This window comes from Dendropsophus ebraccatus, chromosome 15 (assembly GCF_027789765.1).
Source record: "Dendropsophus ebraccatus isolate aDenEbr1 chromosome 15, aDenEbr1.pat, whole genome shotgun sequence".
NCBI lineage: Eukaryota > Metazoa > Chordata > Amphibia > Anura > Hylidae > Dendropsophus > Dendropsophus ebraccatus.
In genome coordinates this window covers 34,222,132-34,242,560 of record NC_091468.1, presented here as the reverse complement: position 1 = coordinate 34,242,560, position 20,429 = coordinate 34,222,132, and the positions used below count along the sequence as shown (strand labels likewise).

The following is a 20,429-nucleotide window of genomic DNA, read 5'->3' as shown; positions in this document are numbered from 1 at the left end:
ACAGGAATGACCTTGGGGGGAATTAAACAATATAAATCCCCGCTGCCATGCCCCATGCTGGATTTACTAAGAAGCGCACACTCTACATTCTGTGCTCTGTAACTCTAACTTTTTGTAATATTTTTCTTGTTTGATAGATTAACTATGTACAACTCGTACCTTGCCTTCCCTTAACATTCAATTAAAAAATATATATATTACACAAGTTACTTATGGAGATATATTCAAAATAATTGTATTCATTTTTTCTTATAGTTGGATGTAAATTATATTGGAGTGTTCAATGAATTTTGTCAGAGAAATTACCTGGATTCTAGTTTTGTGGATGAGCCCAGAGGAACATCTCATATACCAGAGTAAGTGACTTTCTCATATGCCAGACATTGGATAACAGGATCTCTCATGAGGAATTAACAATTTTTCTTTTTACTTCCATTATATAAAAAAAGAGCAAAGCTGACCCTTATTTTTATTTATTAGCTTACACAAATCATGGTTGACCATGTTTTCCTATATATTAAAAGTAACTACTTAAATGGCAAGTGTGAACCCATCCCCTAAGGGTTACACATTATTGTTGATGATAGGAATAACTGAATATACTGACGACTTGCCTTTTTTTGTACACAGCCTTAATAAGGGTGCATTCACACTTAATGGATCCCCAGCAGACTTGATGGCCCAGATTTGAAGCTGCTGATTTGCTTTGAATCTGCAATTTTAAATCTGCGCCATCAAATTTAAAGTAGATCTGCTGCGGATCCTGTACATGTGATCCAACCCTAAGTATGGGGAAAAAAACTGTTAGTAAAAAAGTCGGCACACTTCAACGCTGCACTTGTTTTGTAGATTTTTCTGTAGGGCATTAATTGGAGAAAAGAAATATCCTAAAGCTAGAGGACAAAACAAGAAAGAAGCAAAGAAGAATGCTGCACATTTGGCATTAATAATGTTAAAACGGGAATATCCTGGGGATCGTCAGGTACAGTATGCTGCTTTTACCATTTACAAATAGTATACAAGTGCTTGCAATAGAATTACATGGGAATACTCCTTTTCTGTTATTCAGCTAGCAATGTCTGTAAAGCCAGAAGGTTACCAACCAGACCTTTTATATTATTTGGCAGGAGATATGTTTTGGGCTCTTGAATTCTATTAAATTCTATTTGCTGTAAATGAGCTTCAGTATTTCAATATGTATGGGCATCCAGTATCAATGAAAGGCAGAATTGGATTGCACATGGAAGCTTATGTTTAGGGGTCAGAAAGCATGGGAAACTTTTCAGCAAGTCTCCTATTGACCGCTGCTGACTTGCAGCAGTGAGAACAACTTTACGTACTAGGAGGTATAAAAAATTCTAACATTGGCATCATTGCTAGGGAGAATTTCCTAAGCATTCTTGATTGGGTACATTTTTTTTTTTTATTACTTTTTTTAAAGCAGACTAATTACAATACCAAATATAAAAACATATTTCAAACAAAACTCTTTGAAGGAAAACCCACAATAGAAATTAACAAATCTATCAAAGGAGTCAGAGATATTGTATCAGAGCAGGGGTGATGTCTATAAGTACTTAACACCTCAGAACATGTCTACCTAGATCCCTTCATATAAGACATTTAAGTATACTGTGGGCCAATGTGGGTAGACCCCATCCATATCTACAAGACATCCAAAAGGCCTTAAACCTTAATCTATAGCTATACAACGGGGACGAACTGCAAACCCACGTAAACCCCAAGATGGCCAACCGACCAGTCGAAACACGGAGATCCAAACTACCGGGAAAAGAGGACCCAATCTCTAATCAGTAAATAATATTTAAAAGAACAGAAACAAACAAACAAAAAAGAAAATAAAAACAAATACAAAACCCATATTTCCATAATCCATTTTATGTTACTTAAATTCCACAGAGAGTTCAAAGCTCAACAACAATGAACCTCTAGTATCCAGCTGTTACCGCCTTGCGTCTCATCTGTTGGACACGTCCATAAGGCCAGGGTTTCGCATAGCACCCAGGATCTGTCTAGTTACCCTTTAAGCCATTACTACTCCCCTGGACCCCTTTTAAACAGTGAGTTCGCGTATTTATGTAAATAACTTAGTAAGGATTGTCCATTGGCCTCCGTCCCCCCCTAAGGAGACTTCAGACCTAATAAGACACCCCACTGATCGTCCTTGTACAAAAAATAAACAAATTAAAAAAAAATAAAAAAAACCTATATATAAATATAATTAAGCATGTATAAATAAGAGAGAAAAGGTCTCAATTCCCCGGTAGGGCCCAACGTAAACGAACCAGTCCAATTGCACCCTCTCGAAACCTCTCAATGAGCTCAACAGTTCCTCACCCGTCCACTAAATCACGATAAGCTATAATTGTACCCAACATCCGACAAAATCCCCAAGAAGGGGGTCCCCCAGATCACAAAATTAATACACAATTGAACCCCACACCCTAGCTCCCAAGACTCTAGGAATCGCATTTTCTTTCTCTTTTTTTCCTCTCCCTTCCCCTCCCCCTCCCCTCCCTCCCTTAATAACCCTAATTTACTTGTCATATACAAAACTGTTCTATTGATTGGGTACATTTATTCAGATACAGAATGGTATGTCTTCATTGTATGGTAAAGTTCAGGATTATTAAGCTATATTCCACATTGCTGTTGTAATAGACAAAACAGATCCTCAAGCTCAGAATGATCTAGTATAAAAAAAACATTTGATCATTTCAGCTTCAACAGATCCCAGGACTTGACGATGTAGTGGAAGAAGAAGAAATTAATGCCAAGTGTGGAAGGTAATTATTTTTTTCATAAAAGAGTGCATGCTTCAACTGCTTCATTGTACTTACAGCTTTGTAAATATTAATATTTCTAAATTTTATTTATTTTCATTGAAATTAAATTAGACTTGGTTCACACTTGCCTTGAACCCTTAATGAGGCGTTCCAGTTGAAGGTACAGTCCAAAATACTAGACAGAACAGTGCAGCATGCTGCACTGTTTTGTCCAATGACATGAAGGAAAACTGGTGGACCCCAATAAAGTGATTGGGCTGTATTGGGCACCATTGTTATCTGGTGTAGCATGGATGGCCTGGCATTGTTTTTACAGTATTTGTCTATGAAACACTGCAGGAGATGCCCAATGCACTGCCTGCAGCTTTAAGCACCTGGACCCAGATTTATAAAACTGTGTAAAACAGAAACAGGTATAAATTGCCTGTAGCAACGAATCACAGTTTTTTCCCCCTCGACATGACAGCACCAACCAGAGAGAGGGACCCCGCCTCCCCAGGGACAGGAACCTGAAGAGATAAAAGAGCAGGCCCTCCTCTTCCTCCTCAGTGGTTTCCTGTCCCTGCGGGAAGCCTGAAGGAGTAGGAGACCGGAGCTCCCTCTATTCCCTGGGGCTGTAAGCTGAGGGGGATGCTCTAGAGGCCGTAGTTCGGCCTAAGTCCTACTCACCCCGGAGACTGAGGAGACATCGGGATCGGTTCCCAGTCAGGCCGGACGCAGTATCGGAGCTCCGGGGAAGCGCTGTGGCGCGCCGGAGGGTCCGGAGGATTGAGGCCTAGTGTCGGAACTTCCGGAAGTGACGCGCGGTGACGCGTCTGGAAGTTCCGGAAGCCGCGTCACACGCCGGAAGAGCGCCGGATGCCGGAGGCTCTTCAGTGAGGAGCGCTCGTGGTGTCATAAAGGCGAGAGTGTGGCGCAGGCAGTTGGGGGTGAGAAGGCCGGTCACGAGACGCAGCGATGAGTGAAAGAAAGGAATCGGAGCGGACGGCAGAAAAACCCAGGGTACCAGGGGGCTGAGGGTCACTCGGAGGTAAGACAAAAAATCTCTCAGGGAGCTGACAATATGGTGTTTTCTTAGGAAGAGGAGGTTAAGAGGTCCTCAAAATCTACTAAGAAAGAATGTAGGATTTGTAAAGTCAGGTTACCGGCTGATTTGGATCGTCCTACATGTGACTCCTGTGTGAGCAAGATGGTGTCAGCAGAAGTCCCTAATATGTCTACCTTGCTAGCATCCATGAAGTGAGTGATTCCTCTGTTGTTGCCCAGTATATTGCTGGTGAAAAGTCAGCACATAGCTAAGGCGTTTTTTGTGTTTTTCCTATTTTTAGGGAGTTGATTAAAACGGAAATCCAGAACTCTCTAAAAGTAGTCCCACCTGTGGCAGCCCCTCTGGTTGTGGAGGCTGGGGGCCCCTCGCATGCAGGTGCGGGTTATTCCGATCAGGAGACGGATGGGGCAGAAAATAATACCTCTGAAATAGAGGAAGCTAATGTGCCAGAGGAAGATGCTGGAGGGAAGCCATTGTGCCCCTTAGAGGATGTGGACTTTTTAGTTAAAGAGGTCCGAGCTACTATGCAGCTGGAGGAACAAGTAGCGCCTAAGTCAATCCAAGATATCATGTTTGGGGGGCTAGAGGAGAAAAAGAAAGTAGTCTTTCCAGTCCACAGAAGCATATCAGCCCTTATTAAGAGGGAATGGTCCAAGCCTGATAGAAAGGGGTTTGTGCCCAGAGCGGTAAAAAGGAAATACCCTTTTAACGACTCAGAAAATCCAGGGTGGGTCCATCCCCCAAAAATAGATGTGGCCATTGCCAAAGTCTCAAAAAAGGGAACTCTCCCGTTTGAAGATCTGGGCACCTTGAAGGACCCAATGGACAAAAAAGCGGAGGGGTTCTTAAAGAGAGCTTGGGAAGCCACAACAGAGTCCTTTAAGCCGAGTGTAGCAAGCACTTGTGTAGCTAGGGCTATGTTATTATGGTTGGCACAGATGGAGGAAGGGCTGCAGTCTGGCGAGTCTAGAGAAAATCTGTTAGCATCCCTGCCCAGGCTAAAAAAATCAGCATCCTTTTTAGCGGATGCGTCTGCGGATGCCTTGCGGTTTTCCGCAAGATCCGCAGCCCTATCCAATTCAGCCAGGAGGGCCATATGGTTAAAGAATTGGGCCGGAGATGCTGTGGCCAAGACAAAATTATGTAACATTCCCTGTGAGGGAAATACATTATTTGGTTCGGTGCTAGAAGATTTATTAGAAAAAGCAGGGGACAAAAAGAAAGGTTTTCCCTCTACTTATCAACCAGGAAGGTTCCAGTCCTTTCGGGTACAAGGAAGGGGAAACTTCCGGGGTCGAGCTGCAGATAGATCAAGAGGAAGAGGGGCATCCAGAGCTAGGGGATACCTCTTCAACCAGAAATCGGACATGGGGAAGAAGCCAGCCGGCCAATAATTCAGAGCAAGTAGGAGGCAGATTGAAGTTTTTTTTTAGTGAATGGGAAAAGATCTGCGGTAGCAGTTGGGTTCTCAGTTATATTAGAGAAGGAGTTAGTTTTGATTTTGTATCATTACCCCCTACCCGGTTTTTGGTGACAAGAAGTCACATGGGAGAAATAGGTCAGAAGACCTTAGAGGGGGAAGTTATTTCTTTGATAAATAAAAATGTCCTGGTACCAGTGCCAGAGGCTGAAAGGTGTCATGGCTTCTACTCTAGCCTTTTTTGATCCAGAAACCGGATGGCTCCTATAGAGTTATCATTAATTTAAAACCATTAAATAAGTATCTAAGATACCAAAAATTTAAGATGGAGACGGTCAAGTCTACGGTTAATTTACTTAGCAAAGATTGTTTTATGGCATCTATTGACTTAAAGGATGCCTACTTGCATGTCCCTATACACTCACAATTTCAGAAGTACCTACGTATTGCTATATGTATAAATGGTTCTTTGTTTCACCTTCAGTTCCAGGCTCTTCCCTTCGGCATAGCGATAGCACCCAGGGTGTTCACCAAAATCGTGGCAGAGATGGCAGCGCATGTCAGGGAAGGGCCAGGTCTGTTCATCCCTTATTTAGACGATTTTTTGTTGGTGGCTGAATCAGCAGAGTTATTACAGTCACTAGTAGATAGAACTTTAGCCATCCTAGGTAGGCTGGGATGGATTGTAAATTATGAAAAATCTTTTTTGTCTCCAGCGCAAAGGAAAAAGTTTCTGGGGATCGTTTTAGATTCTTCTGTTCAAAGGTCTTTTCTGCCAGAAGAAAAGATCCAGAAAATACAATCCACAGTGTCGCTGGCAGTAAGAAATCCCAGGCTCACAATCAGAAGGGGTATGTCCTTGCTGGGGTTATTTACGGCAGCTATTCCGGCAGTCCCATGGGCACAGACACACTCCAGGCCCCTTCAGACATACCTCCTAGATCTTTGGGACGGATCCCCGGGAGGGCTAGATAGATCCATAGTGTTGACAAAGGAGGTTGTGAAAAGTTTATCCTGGTGGTTGAAGACAGAGCATCTTTCAGTGGGGTTATCCTGGGTCAGGAAATGTCCTTTAGTCATCACTACAGATGCCAGCCCCTCAGGTTGGGGAGCCCACTTAGGTAGTTTGGATTTTCAAGGATCATGGGATAGTTCCTTTGAGGAAAGATCATCAAATTTTAGAGAGTTGGCAGCAATCAGTGAGGCTCTTAAGAGGTCAGAGGAGTATATTAAGAACTCAAATATTAATGTGCTTACAGACAACTCCACAGCGGTTGCCATAATAAACAGGCAGGGTACCACAAGAAGTAAGAGTTTATTGAATCTGTCTTATAAAATTTTTGCCTTTGCAGAAATAAATCTCCTAAGCCTCTCGGCTGTCCATCTAAAGGGATCGCAAAACATAAGGGCGGACTACTTAAGCAGAAATCGTTTAAAACAGGGAGAATGGAAGTTGAGCCGACAAATCTTCCAAAAGATTGTGCGTCTGTGGGGAAGTCCGGAGGTGGATTTATTTGCAACCAGGGAGAATCGGCAGATAGATCGGTTCTACTCACTGTCCCCCATGGACAAGCCGATGGCGGTGGACGCCCTGTCACAGACATGGGGGTGGGATCTAGCGTATGCCTTCCCGCCAATAGCCATTCTCCCAAGGGTGTTAAGGAAAATCAGACAGGATCAAGCGAGAGTCATTCTGATCGCCCCGTTTTGGCCGCGCAGGGCCTGGTTCTCAGCCCTCAGAGATTTGTCAATTGCGGATCCGTGGGTGCTGCCAGAACTACCAGACCTACTATCTCAGGGCCCGATTCTGCATCCACAAGCACAACATCTACACTTGACGGCTTGGCTCTTGAGAGGATGATTCTTAAGAGCAAGGGGTTATCAGATTCGGTAATTTCTACCTTGCAGCTGAGCAGAAAGCCGATTACCTGCAAGATTTATTTCAGAATCTGGAAAACTTTCTTTAATTTTGTGGGAACAAGACAGTTAGATTTTAGTAGTCCAAATATAGCGAAGATTCTTGATTTCTTACAGAAAGGGTTGGAGAAGGGGTTAAAACCAGCAACCCTGAAAGTACAGGTGTCTGCGCTAGGGGCATTGTATGATCAACAGCTAGCCAGACATCCTTGGATTATGCGTTTTTTTAGAGCTTTAGTAAAAATATGTCCCAGGGTAGTGAATAAAACTCCTCCATGGGACCTAAATGTGGTCCTAAATGCCTTAATTAAAGGGCCCTTCGAGCCATTGACGAAAGCTTCCCTTAAGATTTTAACGTGGAAAACAGCCTTGCTTGTGGCAATTACTTCAGCCAGAAGGGTTTGTGAGTTAGTCCACCTGTCTAGTTCAGAACCTTACACAAGAATACTTTCAGATAGAATTATCTTTAAACCAGACCCCTCTTTTTTACCGAAGGTAGTCTCTAATTTCCACCAAACACAAGAAATAGTCCTCCCATCCTTCTGTGATAATCCCAGGAATGATAGGGAAAAAGAATTTCACTTGCTGGATGTAAGGAGGACAGTGATTAAGTACTTAGAAATAACAAAGCAGTTTAGAAAGACAAATTCCCTGTTTATACAGTTTGCGGGTCCTAATAAGGGTGATAAGGTGTCTAGGGGGACCCTAGCTAGGTGGATTAGGCAGGCTATATGTATGTGTTACTCGTCTTCTGGTCTGTCTCCTCCTCTCTCTGTAAAGGCCCACTCTACTCGGGCAGTGGCCACCTCCTGGGCCGAAAGGGGAGACGCCTCGCTAGATCAAATTTGCAAGGCGGCAGTATGGTCGTCACCACACACTTTTTTTCGTCACTATCGGTTAGATCTTTCTTCTGCCTCGGAGCTTGCTTTTGGGAGAAAGGTGTTACAAGCGGTGGTCCCTCCCTAAAATTCCATCTCTGGTATTCTCTCTGGTTGGTGCTGTCATGTCGAGGGGGAAAACGGAAATTACTTACGGTAATGATGTTTCCCGGAGTACATGACAGCACCATGATATAACACACCCTTTTCTTTTCTTTTCTTTTCTGTTCGGCTTCTGTTGGCACTAGGGTGTTCACAGGGTGTTAATGTCGGAATTGGTGATAGGGGTACGGTTATAAGAGGTTGTTGTAACTAATAATTCAGGCTCTCTTTGGTCTCGGAAATTCACTGAGGAGGAAGAGGAGGGCCTGCTCTTTTATCTCTTCAGGTTCCTGTCCCTGGGGAGGCGGGGTCCCTCTCTCTGGTTGGTGCTGTCATGTACTCCGGGAAACATCATTACCGTAAGTAATTTCCGTTTTTCTCTGGTTATATGAAAGCTGAGCTGTGATTGGTTGCACTTGGCAGTTTACACCAGTTTTTATTTCGCACAGTTTGATAAATCTGGGCATCAGTGTTTTACTCCAGCATTCACCTAGACAAAAGGGAACAAAAATTGATGGTGGAGATGAGAAGATCCCAATTTCCGCCTTCACCACAATTACACTGATTGATGAAACAAATAGCCAACCAAGAAGGAGCAGTTGTAATCAAATAAAAAAAAAACATCTATCTTTCTATGTAACTCTACCTATTTATATTATAATTAGAGATGAGCAAACCTGGAGCATGCTCGAGTCGATCCGAACCCGAACTTTCGGCATTTGATTAGCGGTGGCTGCTGAACCTGGATAAAGCCCTAAGGCTATGTGGAAATCATGGATATAGTCATTGGCTGTATCCATGTTTTCCAGACAACTTTAGAGCTTTATCCAACTTCAGCAGCCCCCACTAATCAAATACCAAATGTTCGGGTTCGGATCGACTCGAACCCGAACCCGGTTCGCTCATCTCTAATTATAATACATGAATCCAATGCCACTACCATCTTGCTTCTCTCGGACCAGTGATCTACCCCCTCTTAGTCTGGCGACTGGGCACTTTTATGCTCTTTTATGGCAAGACCCAGTGTCTAATCAACTAAATGTTGAAGCCTTCCCTGCAGTTGCTCTCTGTCCAACAACTAGATAACATTCTAATTGCATGCATACTTTATCGCAGACACTGTACTTTTTTATCGTGTAATATATAACTCTTATGTTGTAGTTCTGAAGACAGCTCTTGTGCCAGCGCACAAAGTGAATATTTACAGTCAAAAAGCAGGGATTTACAGGTACTGTGAAATTTCCATGTTCACTCCAGTAAAGATTAATGCCCCTATCACACGAGTCGTTTGGAGGAGCAAAGGAGCGCTATTAGCGCTCGTTTGCTCCTCGTTCCCCGCTCGCTGCCGCCGCTATTCTACGCGGCGTCAGCGAGCGGGTGAGTGCGGGAGGGGCGGCGGGGAGCTGCTGGGGGGGCTGCCTGGGGGATCGCTGATCGTCCGGGCAGCCCATAGGATATAGCAGCGTCTGCTGCCGATGCTCCTATTCAACGGAGCGACGGCAGCAGATCGCTGCTATATCAGTCGCTTGTTTTTCAACATGTTGAAAAACAAGCGACTGCAACGATCAGCCGACATGAACGATGTCGGCTGATCGTTGCACTCTATTCCACGGGACGAATATCGTTCGTAGCGGCCGATATCGGCCGAATACGAACGATATTGCTCCTCTAAACAACCCGTGGAATAGGGCCTTAAGGCCCCTATTCCACCGGACAATTATCGTTTGCATAATCGTTAACGATTATCTCAAACGACCGCTATTGTGAAAGACCTGAAAACATTCACTCATTTCCATGGAACGATAATCGTTACTTATGATCGTAATTGCGATCGTTTTTTCTTAGCTATTTATTCGCTATTGCGTTCGTATCTATTGCAAACGACCGAACGACGTCTTATTCAATGCGAACGATTTGCGAACGAGCAACGATAAAAATAGGTCCAGGTCTTATAAAGCGATCAACGATTTCTCGTTCGGTCGTTAATCGCTAACTGCATTTCAAGCGAACTATTATCGTTTAGATTCGAACGATTTAACAATAATCTGAACGATAATCGTCTGGTGGAATAGGGCCCTAAGTAGACCACAAGCCCTGTATTGTTTCTCAAATGCGGGGTCCCTTCCCCACCATCTCCATGCCACGCCATTTCTTTGTCAAAGGACCATATCTCTACGGGGTAATCCACAGTCAGACTGTTCAAAAACAAAGTGGTTGGGCAGTGATTTTTTTATTAATCAGGACCCCTAAGATGAGATCGATGGAGAGCCCCATACACTGTATACTGATGCCCGTTCCCACTTTGAGCAGCGGGTTCAGCTGACAGCCGTGTAAAGTACTGTATACAGGGACCTATATACATGTACACTGTTGAAAAAGGTGCGGGACCTATATACATGTACTCTGTTGAAAAAGGTGCAAGGAGGAAAAAAAAAAAAAGGAAAATTTTGTTGGCCCTTAAACAAATGTGCAATCTTTATATAGTATCTTTGTAACAATTGTTAGAAGGGTATATATATTTTTATTACATGCACTCATTTAGAACTGAACGTGTAAATTAAAGGGAAACGTTAATCAGCAAGTTCAGCGTTCCTCGGCCCCCCAGAGCCCACCTGCCCGCCTCCTCCTTTGGTCACCTAAAGACTGGCCTGCTTTTCCATAACTGAATATGTATAGATAGCCGTAACCGAAGGAGGTGGCAAGGGGGCAGAATGGTGCTCTGGGACCTAGGAATGCCCCCAGTGATCCTAACGCACTAATTTACATATTCCTGTTTGATTAAAATTATCAAAAATGTCAGGACTGACTAAGGAAAGAAGACTGGTCCCAGAAGGATGAGTTAGGCAGCTGCAGGGAGCTGTCAGCAGGTTCGTTTACACTAGCCTACTAATATTTTTCCTTTAACCCCTTAAGGACAGAGCCTGAAATGGCCTTAATGACAGAGACAAATTTTATGAATATGACCAGTGTCACTTTAGTCATTAATACCTTCGGGATGCTTTTACCTATCCGGCTGATTCTGAGATTGTTTTCTCGTGACATATTGTACTTTACATTTCTGGTAAATTGGAGTCGATACTCATAACAAATCTTTATGAAAAAAAACCAAATAATGTGAAAAAATGTGAAAAAATGCATTTTTCCAACTTTGAAACTTTTTTGCGTATACAGAAAGTGGTTATACCACATAAATTATATATTAAATAGCATTAGCAACATGTCTACTTTATGTTGGCGGCATTTATTAAACTATCTTTCATTTTTTTTAGACGATAGGAAGCTTAAAACATTAGCAGCAAATTTCCAAATTTTCAGTAAAATTTCAAAATCAGATATTTTTAGGGACCTGTTCAGGTTTAAAGTGTATTTGAGGGGCCTGTATGTTAGAAAGCCCCACAAAGCACCCCATTTCAGAAACTGCACCCCCCAAACTCTGCAAAAGCACATCCAGAAAGTGTTTTAACCCTTTAGGGGAGTCACAGAAATAAAAGCGAAGTGTGTAAGGAATTTGAAAATTTTAATTTTCTGTGCAGAGATTTTATTGTAATCCAATATTTTTCATAATTATAAACCTATTACCAGAGAAATGCACCCCAATAATTATTGCCCCGTTTCTGCAGTTTATAGAAATACCCCATATGTGACCCTATTGCGCTATTTGACGCAACCACAAGCCTCAGATATAAGGGAGCGCCTAGTGAATTTCAACGCCTCCGTTATATTTGGTCATTTTTGACTGTACCACTTCAGGTTGGCAGAGGCTCTGGGGTGTCAAAACCTAAAAAACACCCCTAAAGGGACACCATTTAGAAAACTACACCCCTCAAGGAATGTAACAAGGGGTGCGGTGAGCATCTGGACCCCACAGGTGCTTCACAGATTTTCCGAACAATATGGCGTGAAAAAAGAAAAATTTATTTTTTACACTAAAACGTTGTTCTAGCCTTCAATTAAATTCAATTCAAAGGGATAAGAGGCAAAAAAAGACAAAAAATGTGTAGCGCAGTTTCTCCCGAGTACAGAAATACCCCACATGTGGCGATAAAGTGCCAAGGGGGCGCAGGACGAGCCTCCAAAGGGAAGGAGCGCCAATTGGCTTTTGGAAGCTGAATTTCACTGAAAAGGATTTCAAGGGCCATTTGTCGCATTTACAGAGCCCTCGTGCTGCCAAGACACTGGAAACCCCCCACAAGTGATTCCATTCTGGAAACTACACCCCTCAAGGAATCTAACAAGGGGTGCAGTGAGCATATGGACCCCACTGGTGACGGGCACAAATGTGGAACAATGTGACGTGAAAGGGAAAAATTTCATTTTTTCACTTTCATGGCACAAATGTGCCCGTCATCAAGGGGTTCATATCCTCACTGCACCCCTTGTTAGATTCCTTGAGGGGTGCAGTTTCCAGAATGGGGTCACTTGTGGGGGGTTTCCACTGTCCTGGCAGCACGAGGGCTCTGTAAATGCGACATGGCGTTCATCATCCATTCTAGCCAAATCCAACCTCCAAAATCCAAATGGCGCTCCTTTCCTTCGGAGGCTTGCCCTGCGCCCACATGACGCTTTATGTCTACATGTGGGGTATTTACGGACTCGGGGGAAATTGCTCTACATATATTGTGTGTTTTTTTCTCTTTTAACCCCTTGTGAAAATGATAAATTCAAGGCTAAACCAACATTATAGTGTAAAAAATGTAATATTTCATTTTCACGCCACATTGTTCCACATTTGTGTCCGTCACCAGTGGGGTCCATATGCTCACTACACCCCTTGTTACATTCCTTGAGGGGTGCAGTTTCCATAATGGGGTCACTTGTGGGGGGTTTCAACTGTCTTGGCAACACAGGGGCCTTTTGAATGCAACATGGCCCCTCGAAATCCATTCCATCCAAATCCAGCCTTCAAAAACCAAATGGCGCTTCTTCCCTTCGGAGGCTCACCCTGCACCCGCATGGCGCTTTATGTCCACATGTGGGGTATTTCCGTACTCAGGGGAAATTGCTCTACACATTAAATGTTTTTTTTTATCTTTTAACCCCTTGTGAAAATGAAAAAACATGACAAGATTAATAATTTAGAGTAAAAATTTTACAAAAATTACACTAAATGTTGGTCTAGCCTTGATTTTTTTCCATTTCCACAAGGGGTTAAAAAAGAAAATGAACACAAAACGTGTAGGGTAGTGTCCCCTGAGTACGAAAATACCCCACATGTGGGGATAATGTGCCATATGGGCACAGGGCAAGTCACCAAAGGGACAGAGCGCCATTTAGAGGCTGGAATGGAGGATGGAGGCCATGTCGCAATTACAAAGCTCCTGTGCTGCCAGGACAGTAGAAACCCCCGACAAGTGACCCTATTCTGGAAACTACACCCCATAAGGAATCTAACAAGGGGTGCAGTGAGCATATGGACCCCACTGGTGACGGGCACTTACGTAGAACATGTGCCGAGAAAATAAAAAATACAATTTTTTTCATTTTCACGTCCCAAATGTGGCCGTCACCAGGGGGCCATATCCCCGCTGCCCCCCTTCTTAGATTCCTTATGGGGTGTAGTTTCCAGAATGGGGTCACTTGTGGGGGGTTTCTACTGTCCTGGCCGCACAGAGGCTTTGTAATTGCATCATGGCTTCCTCTAATGGGAATGGCGGCCATACCTATTTAGCTGGGGAAAAGGGACAATTCTAATTTATTTGGGGGTATTAGGCCAATTATTAGTTTATAAGGTTGGAAATGACAGGTGTCCATCAAACTCAACCTGTGTTGATCAAGAGGAAGGCAAAAACCCCTCGTGAGGCAGACGACAGTAGCCTCATCACTGGGGAAAAATTCCTTCCCGACTCCATAATGGCGATCAGAATAATCCCCGGATCAACGTGACCCCTGAAATAGGAATAAGGGACAGAATTTAGATAATGTAGAACCCCAATGACGTGTGGTGCACCTTGGAGCGATCCAGTATGCAGAGGCCGGGGGGATCAGGACAGGTGTCACACGGGAAAATGGCGTCCTTCCTGATCCCCCTGTTACGCCACACTCTGCACTTCTTCTGGGGTCTCCCGTTCTCCAGTGTGGGGGACGTCACCTGGAATATGTTGTCCTGGTGCGATACAGGGTCCTTCATATCCAGAAGCGCTGGGTCCGCTCCATGGCTGCTAAATATTAGGGCTCTATTACTACTTCTGATATGTTCGGATCGTGCCGCAAGCTACAGGGCAGCGAGGGACTGGAAGAGGGGGGTGCTGGTATAAAGGTTATCCCCGTACAGGTGGTGACCTTTATCCAGCAGTGGGAAGATCAGTTCCCGGACGATCTCCCCACTAACTCCAAGGATGGGGGGGAAGGGGGCATCTGGGGGCTGGATTCGGGTGTCCCTTCCTACATACACTCTAAGGGTACGTGCACACTGCGGAATCGCGACAGATAACCCTTCGTGCATTCCACAGCTGGCACCCACCGGCGGACTGATGCAGGCGCACGTCTCCACACGTGTCATAGACTCCATTCTATGCACGGGCGGATTCCGCTCTCCGTCCAACGTGTTCATTCTTTGGATGGACGACGGATTCCGCCCGTGCATAGAATGGAGTCTATGACACGGGTGGAGACATGCGCCCGCATCAGTCCGCCGGTGGGTGCCAGCTGCGGAATGCACAAAGGGTTATCCTTCGCCATTCCGCAGTTTGCACGTACCCGAAATCTGTAAGTGTACCCTGAGGTACTCTCACAGAGTTTGTAGAATTTCACACCATGCCGTCATCTCTTATTGGGACGGTACTGGCGGAAAAGACGTGTCTGGGGGGCAGCGTACGCTACGCTACCCCCAGACACGTCACTGGATGATGAGGATGAATGGAGGAAAGAAGGATCCCCCCATTCATCCTCACTGGCTGTTTTGGTGTCGGAGGCAATAATAACGTATCCCTCTGACGCCGAAAACACCCTGGGGGCCATCTTTATACGGGGACTAGTATATGGGGTATGTAGTGGTGTAGTGTCAAACTTTATTCAATGTAGTGTGGTGTAATGTAGTGTTTTTTACGTGTTTTTTTACAGTAAGTATAAAAAAAAAACCTACGCCAACAAAGGAGTTGCTGATAAATGCCGCAATGTGCGGCACTTATAAGCAGACCGTGGCAGTAGAATATAGAAAAAAAACACCCTACGCCAAAAAGGAGGAGTTGCTGATTAGCAGCGCACTTTCGTGCGATGCTGATCAACACTCAGCGGCGATAGGGTGCGGAAAATAGAAAAAAAAAAATTTGGGAAAAAAAAATAATTTTTTTTTTATATTCTGAATATCCCTGTAGCTGCTGATAAGTGTATTACACATATCAGCCGCTAGGGGGCAGCAGAGCGCAAAATCCGGAAAATGACGAGGCTGGAGCCGAAAATAGCCGAAAATAGCCGAAAGAAGACGACGAGGACCGCCGGAAAGACCCGAAGACCGAACGGAATGACTGAGGACGCCGCGAACCCGGAAGACGCCGATCAGGAGCCCGGGACAGGTGAGTAATGTACAAATACCTGCTCTGGACCCCTCGGCTACCTAGCTAAGGGGTCCAGGGCAGGTATTTACTATTTTGTGGGACTCTGATCGCCGTGCCACCGGCCCGATCGCCGTGAACGGCCGGCCGGCCGTTCACGGCGATCGGGCCGGTGGCACGGCGATCAACATTACTTTTTACAGTAATGGCGGTCGGTGCCGTCCTCGGACAGCACCGACCGCCATTTTTTTCCGGGTCATCGGGTCACCGATGACCCGGAAAGGTTCCGATCGCCGCTATTGGCTGATCTGAATTGATCAGCCTATAGCAGCGATCGTAAGCACGGGGGGTGTTAACCACCCCCCGTGCCGAGAAGCTATGATGGCCTGCTATGATTTATAGCAGGCCATCTTCCCCGACCGCTGTGTGTGAACACGCAGCGATCGGGGAAACATCGGGCGTAAATTTACGCCCTGATGCGCTAAGTACCATGGCGCCAGGGCGTAAGTTTACGCCCGATGTCGTTAAGGGGTTAAGGTTGCACCCCACATGAAAATCACAATAAATCTCCTTATAATAGAAAGACCAAAAGCATAAAAATATACTAATTGACATACTGGTCTGGAGGTTCAGCCCTATACATCAATCAGTGAATATAGAGAAGTTTTGAGATAGAAGTGTGTGTGGGGAGATAACAAGAAAAGTAAACAGACATTGGTGAATGCCGTACATTTACGACGATTGATGCCAACCTGGAAACCTTTAATATTGAGGTTTTGATGTACTGCGACCTGTATGATTTCCATGCATAGTATGTAAAGGAAGATGAAGGGGCACCCCTGCCCTGTTGCCATTATAGATAGTAAGAAAAAGAGATAGTTGCTATTAATTCAAATGTGTGCTTGGAGTGATAATTTGTGTTTGTCTTTGTCAGGCCTATACCTGTTTGATCTAGCATGACTTTACAGTCTATCTGGTCAAAAGCCTCTTCTGAATCTAAGGAGAGTAATAGGAGTCAAAGTTAGCGATTTTGGGTGTCTAAAAATTCTATTAATGTGTGTCTAGCTATTGTTCAATTCAAGGAGTCCTTCCTGTGTAAAAAGATCTTCCAGCACAGAAGCTATGTCATCCTGTATTGTAAGCATTTTTATGCTATAAAATGTGTTCAGGTGATTTAGAAGTGTTGAGAACAGTTAATCTAACTCTTCTAATGTTTATTGCTTTATATAGTAACAATAAAATTTCTGATATACAGTGTGTTCTTAATTTGTTTAGATTATATTTCGCTCTTCAGATGGTGAGACTCCATCAGTAGACTCCAGCAGACCACATAGGTAAGCTCAGGTCAGCTTTTAAAATGCATTTAGCCAGTAAATGGTCAAACGTTTTATTTTCTATTAGAGGTATTAAAATAACAGCTAAATTCCCAGTCCTTTAAACCAATGCATTGTCTGACTTCTGAAGGCAAAATGTAAATTACATCAAGAACATTGTATGCTTTGAGATCTGTATAAAAATTTCTCAAGCTGTATCTAAGGTTAGATTTACTGTATCCCATTTATGTAGGTATATACACAGTCGAGTATAATCACTAGCTAATATCAAGAGTTTTTGCCGTGTGCTGTACAATAGGCTTAGAGTGATTAGTAAGGTCCTGGTAGATGTCACAAGTATCTGGAGTCATGCTGACTGCATCCATAAAGAAAACACAATGATCAAGGTGGTCCTACCTTGATCAATTCTTTGGGTGGATGTTGGAATCTGCCAGAGAATAGAATGGAGTCTATGGCACAGACGGAGAGTCAAGCGGTAGCGAGCGGCGGAATCCGCGGGATGTTATCTGTGTTAGTTCTGTAGTGTAAGAGCAGATTTTAGAGAAGATGTGGAGGTTGAGGGCATTTTCTTATTTTGAAGAGCACAAGGCTCCGGTTTATGACTCCCCACCACAGTGGTGGCAGTATGTTACGTGGCTTCCATTATAAAAAAAATAGAAAAATGGATAAAAAAAATCTAAATACATTTGTTTTTTTAAAAAAATGTGGTCGACCATGTTTTTGCATACATTAAAAAAAGGATTTGTTGTGCTCCATAATTCCCCAGACAAGATCCCATCTGTGGGAGCACGTCAATCATCATGTTCTCTCTGTGAATCTTTCCCCACACTCCCTCCAGCTGTTGCGGGGCAGCATGGCTCCAGATACCTGTGACGACCTACATAAGCGGCTGTCTCTGCTGCATATGGCGGTTGCTTTGAATCTTAGCTGGTGGTCATAATTGCGTGACTCAACTGTGTAGGAATAGTTATATTTTTTTTGCATATATAATTGCTTTCTAGAAGGACGTGATCTTCTTGTTTCAGCCATGTTTGTCACTGTACAGTTCTCTTAATAATTAACATACGTTTTGTGTCTTTTCTGACCTTTTAGGCAAAACTTAAATGATAACCTAAACCAATCGACAGCTACAGATTCAGGGGTAAGGTGAACAATGTAAAATATTAAATAAAAGAGAATAATAATAGGACTCGGAACATACATAAAATACACATTTAAAAGCAATTGCCTAGCCAGTGGCTGGCACCAACATCCATCCGTCACTGCTGCCATTTGCACTTGACATTTATTAGTGGCATTAGTGTTCCTTAGGGCTTACACAATAACTTACCCCACAAAAAGTAACTGCACCTCGATGGACTCATCTTCTGGGTGACAGCTGTATCACCTTCCTGATCATCTAAATTTCGTGGGATTCCTCCTTTAAATTAAAACAATATTATTATTTTTTATTTAATAAATTTTCTTACTTTATTCTTTAAAAACTCACAATACGGCATAAAATATGAGTTATAGCAAATAATGCATCAGTATATATGTGTGCAAATTATCCGTACGATGTATCCCTTCATATAGGTATATATTTTAAGAATTTAACTAAATTAACTTATCTGCTTATACCTAGGGTGGTTCCCTTCTATCTTCGTTTGATTTAAACATAGCACAAAGGTATCATTCTTTTTTTTTTGTTTTTTTGTTTAATATAATGAAGGAATGTAATTGTATCCATAAGGATTAAGTAAGTAAAATGAATGTCAACAAATAAACAGAGGGGCACTGTGATTTGTGCCATGCCAAGCTTGTCACATCAGCCAGATGTATGATTTTAACTATTGTGCTGTGAACAATTTTACTAAAGGGAGTTACCTGCTTTGAAATTTTCTGACAACCAGTAAGGAAATTATAATTAAAGGGGTTGTCCAGGGAGCAGAAGATGACGGGATGGTGGACACTCTTTTAGGACCCTTTTTTTTTTTTTTTAAGCCAAAGGAAAGAGAGGCTTCAAAGGCATAACATGAACAGCTAAACAATTTCAGTGCATACGGTGTAATGCTTCATTTTACCTCCAGTGGTGCAACATGGGAACACTTGAGTCTGGGTTTCTCCACAAAACCTTAAAAAAAAAATAGACAAGCAATATCAAGTATGTTTATCTGTTTTAAGATCAGAAGTACGTATAATCTAACAAAAAAATATATATTTTTTTAACTCAGTGAACTGGAAGAGTTTGACAACATCACAATGCTTGATGAAGGTGGATTTGGTCAAGTAATGAAAGCCAGGAAAATAATTGATAAACAGTTTTACGCTGTGAAAATCGTGCAGGCAAAGGACATGTAAGTATAATGCAATATTCCAAAACTCTTATATGAAAAATATAAATAGTTAATTGAAATCTTTTCAAAATACCACCTCTTTGTGAAGAGCACCTCTTCAACAAGACCAGATTTCCTTTCACCAATGCCCAGTTACATGACATACTATATATACTGTATATGAGAAAAATAAAGCATGTTTTTTATATTTTATGTAGAAATGAACGAATTTACAGTAATAACAAAGCAAAGTGCTTTGTTATCTCCACAATCCACCCATCAGCCGTCTGCCTTTTAAATGACTTCCGCTCCGTGCTGCGGGGAAAAGCTGGATCCAGTCCTCGGAAATGTCTCCCAGTTTCCCAGGACTGGATCCAGCTTTTCCCAGCACCCGGGGAGGAGCAGCACTGAGTTAAACGGCAGCCGGCTGATCAGTGGATTGCAGAGATAACAAAGCACTTTACTTTGTTATTACTGTAAAATCTCTAATCATGATGCATATTTATTTATTTATACATTTTTCTAGGAAAGTTCTAGAAGAAGTAACAGCCTTAGCATGCCTTTCACATCAACATATTGTCCGTTACTTTAATGCCTGGTTCGGTCTGGATTGCTTTCTTGACAGTAGTGAGAGTGGTACCAGTTTAAGGTAATTATGTTGTTGAGAGTGTTAACTTTCATACTTTACACTAACCCCTTGACACAGGGCGTACATTTGCGCCCTCACTGCCAGGGCCTTAACGCAGGAGGTCTTAAATGTACGCCCTGGCGCGGTCCCAGGCTATGGAGCGGGCTCACAAGCTGAGCCCGCCCCATAGCGGGTGAGGACCGGCTGCTATCTGCAGCCAGGCCCTCACCCTCATTGGCAGGCTGCTGCGATCGCGCGGCCAGCCGCCATTAACCCCTTAAGCGCCGCGACCCCAACGTTTAAGTTACCAAAGCACCTCTGGTCACTTGGAGATCGGGACCCCCGCAGCGTGTCTGCAGGGGTCCCGATCGCATTTCCTGACTGCCGGAAGTCTCTTACCTTCCTCCGTGCAGTCTTCGGTTAGGTCATCTGAATTAGCCTGCCACAGGCAGGCTCTATCAGGAGATCGCAGATAACACTGATCCCTGCT

At 43.5% G+C, this 20,429-nt stretch overlaps 3 protein-coding genes across 3 annotated transcripts in view; all 3 read left to right on the top strand.

The window, feature by feature from the left end:
- LOC138774376 (interferon-induced, double-stranded RNA-activated protein kinase-like) overlaps positions 1-20,429 on the top strand; it is an 82,780-nt gene that overhangs the window by 46,715 nt on the left and 15,636 nt on the right. The window contains exons 18-26 of the mRNA XM_069955169.1: positions 256-356; positions 850-982; positions 2,743-2,807; positions 9,334-9,400; positions 16,938-16,996; positions 18,089-18,137; positions 18,621-18,664; positions 19,210-19,332; positions 19,838-19,960. Of these exons, the coding sequence (XP_069811270.1) occupies positions 256-356; positions 850-982; positions 2,743-2,807; positions 9,334-9,400; positions 16,938-16,996; positions 18,089-18,137; positions 18,621-18,664; positions 19,210-19,332; positions 19,838-19,960 (764 nt within the window). The remainder of the gene's footprint in view (positions 1-255; positions 357-849; positions 983-2,742; positions 2,808-9,333; positions 9,401-16,937; positions 16,997-18,088; positions 18,138-18,620; positions 18,665-19,209; positions 19,333-19,837; positions 19,961-20,429) is intronic.
- LOC138774380 (lamina-associated polypeptide 2, isoforms alpha/zeta-like) lies at positions 3,302-5,478 on the top strand. Its single transcript, XM_069955174.1, has 2 exons — positions 3,302-4,046; positions 4,136-5,478. Exons 1-2 carry the CDS (start codon positions 3,997-3,999, stop codon positions 5,247-5,249), a joined length of 1,164 nt encoding a protein of 387 aa, XP_069811275.1. The 5' UTR covers positions 3,302-3,996; the 3' UTR covers positions 5,250-5,478.
- LOC138774379 (uncharacterized) lies at positions 5,541-8,197 on the top strand. Its single transcript, XM_069955173.1, has 2 exons — positions 5,541-5,850; positions 5,992-8,197. Exons 1-2 carry the CDS (start codon positions 5,601-5,603, stop codon positions 7,134-7,136), a joined length of 1,395 nt encoding a protein of 464 aa, XP_069811274.1. The 5' UTR covers positions 5,541-5,600; the 3' UTR covers positions 7,137-8,197.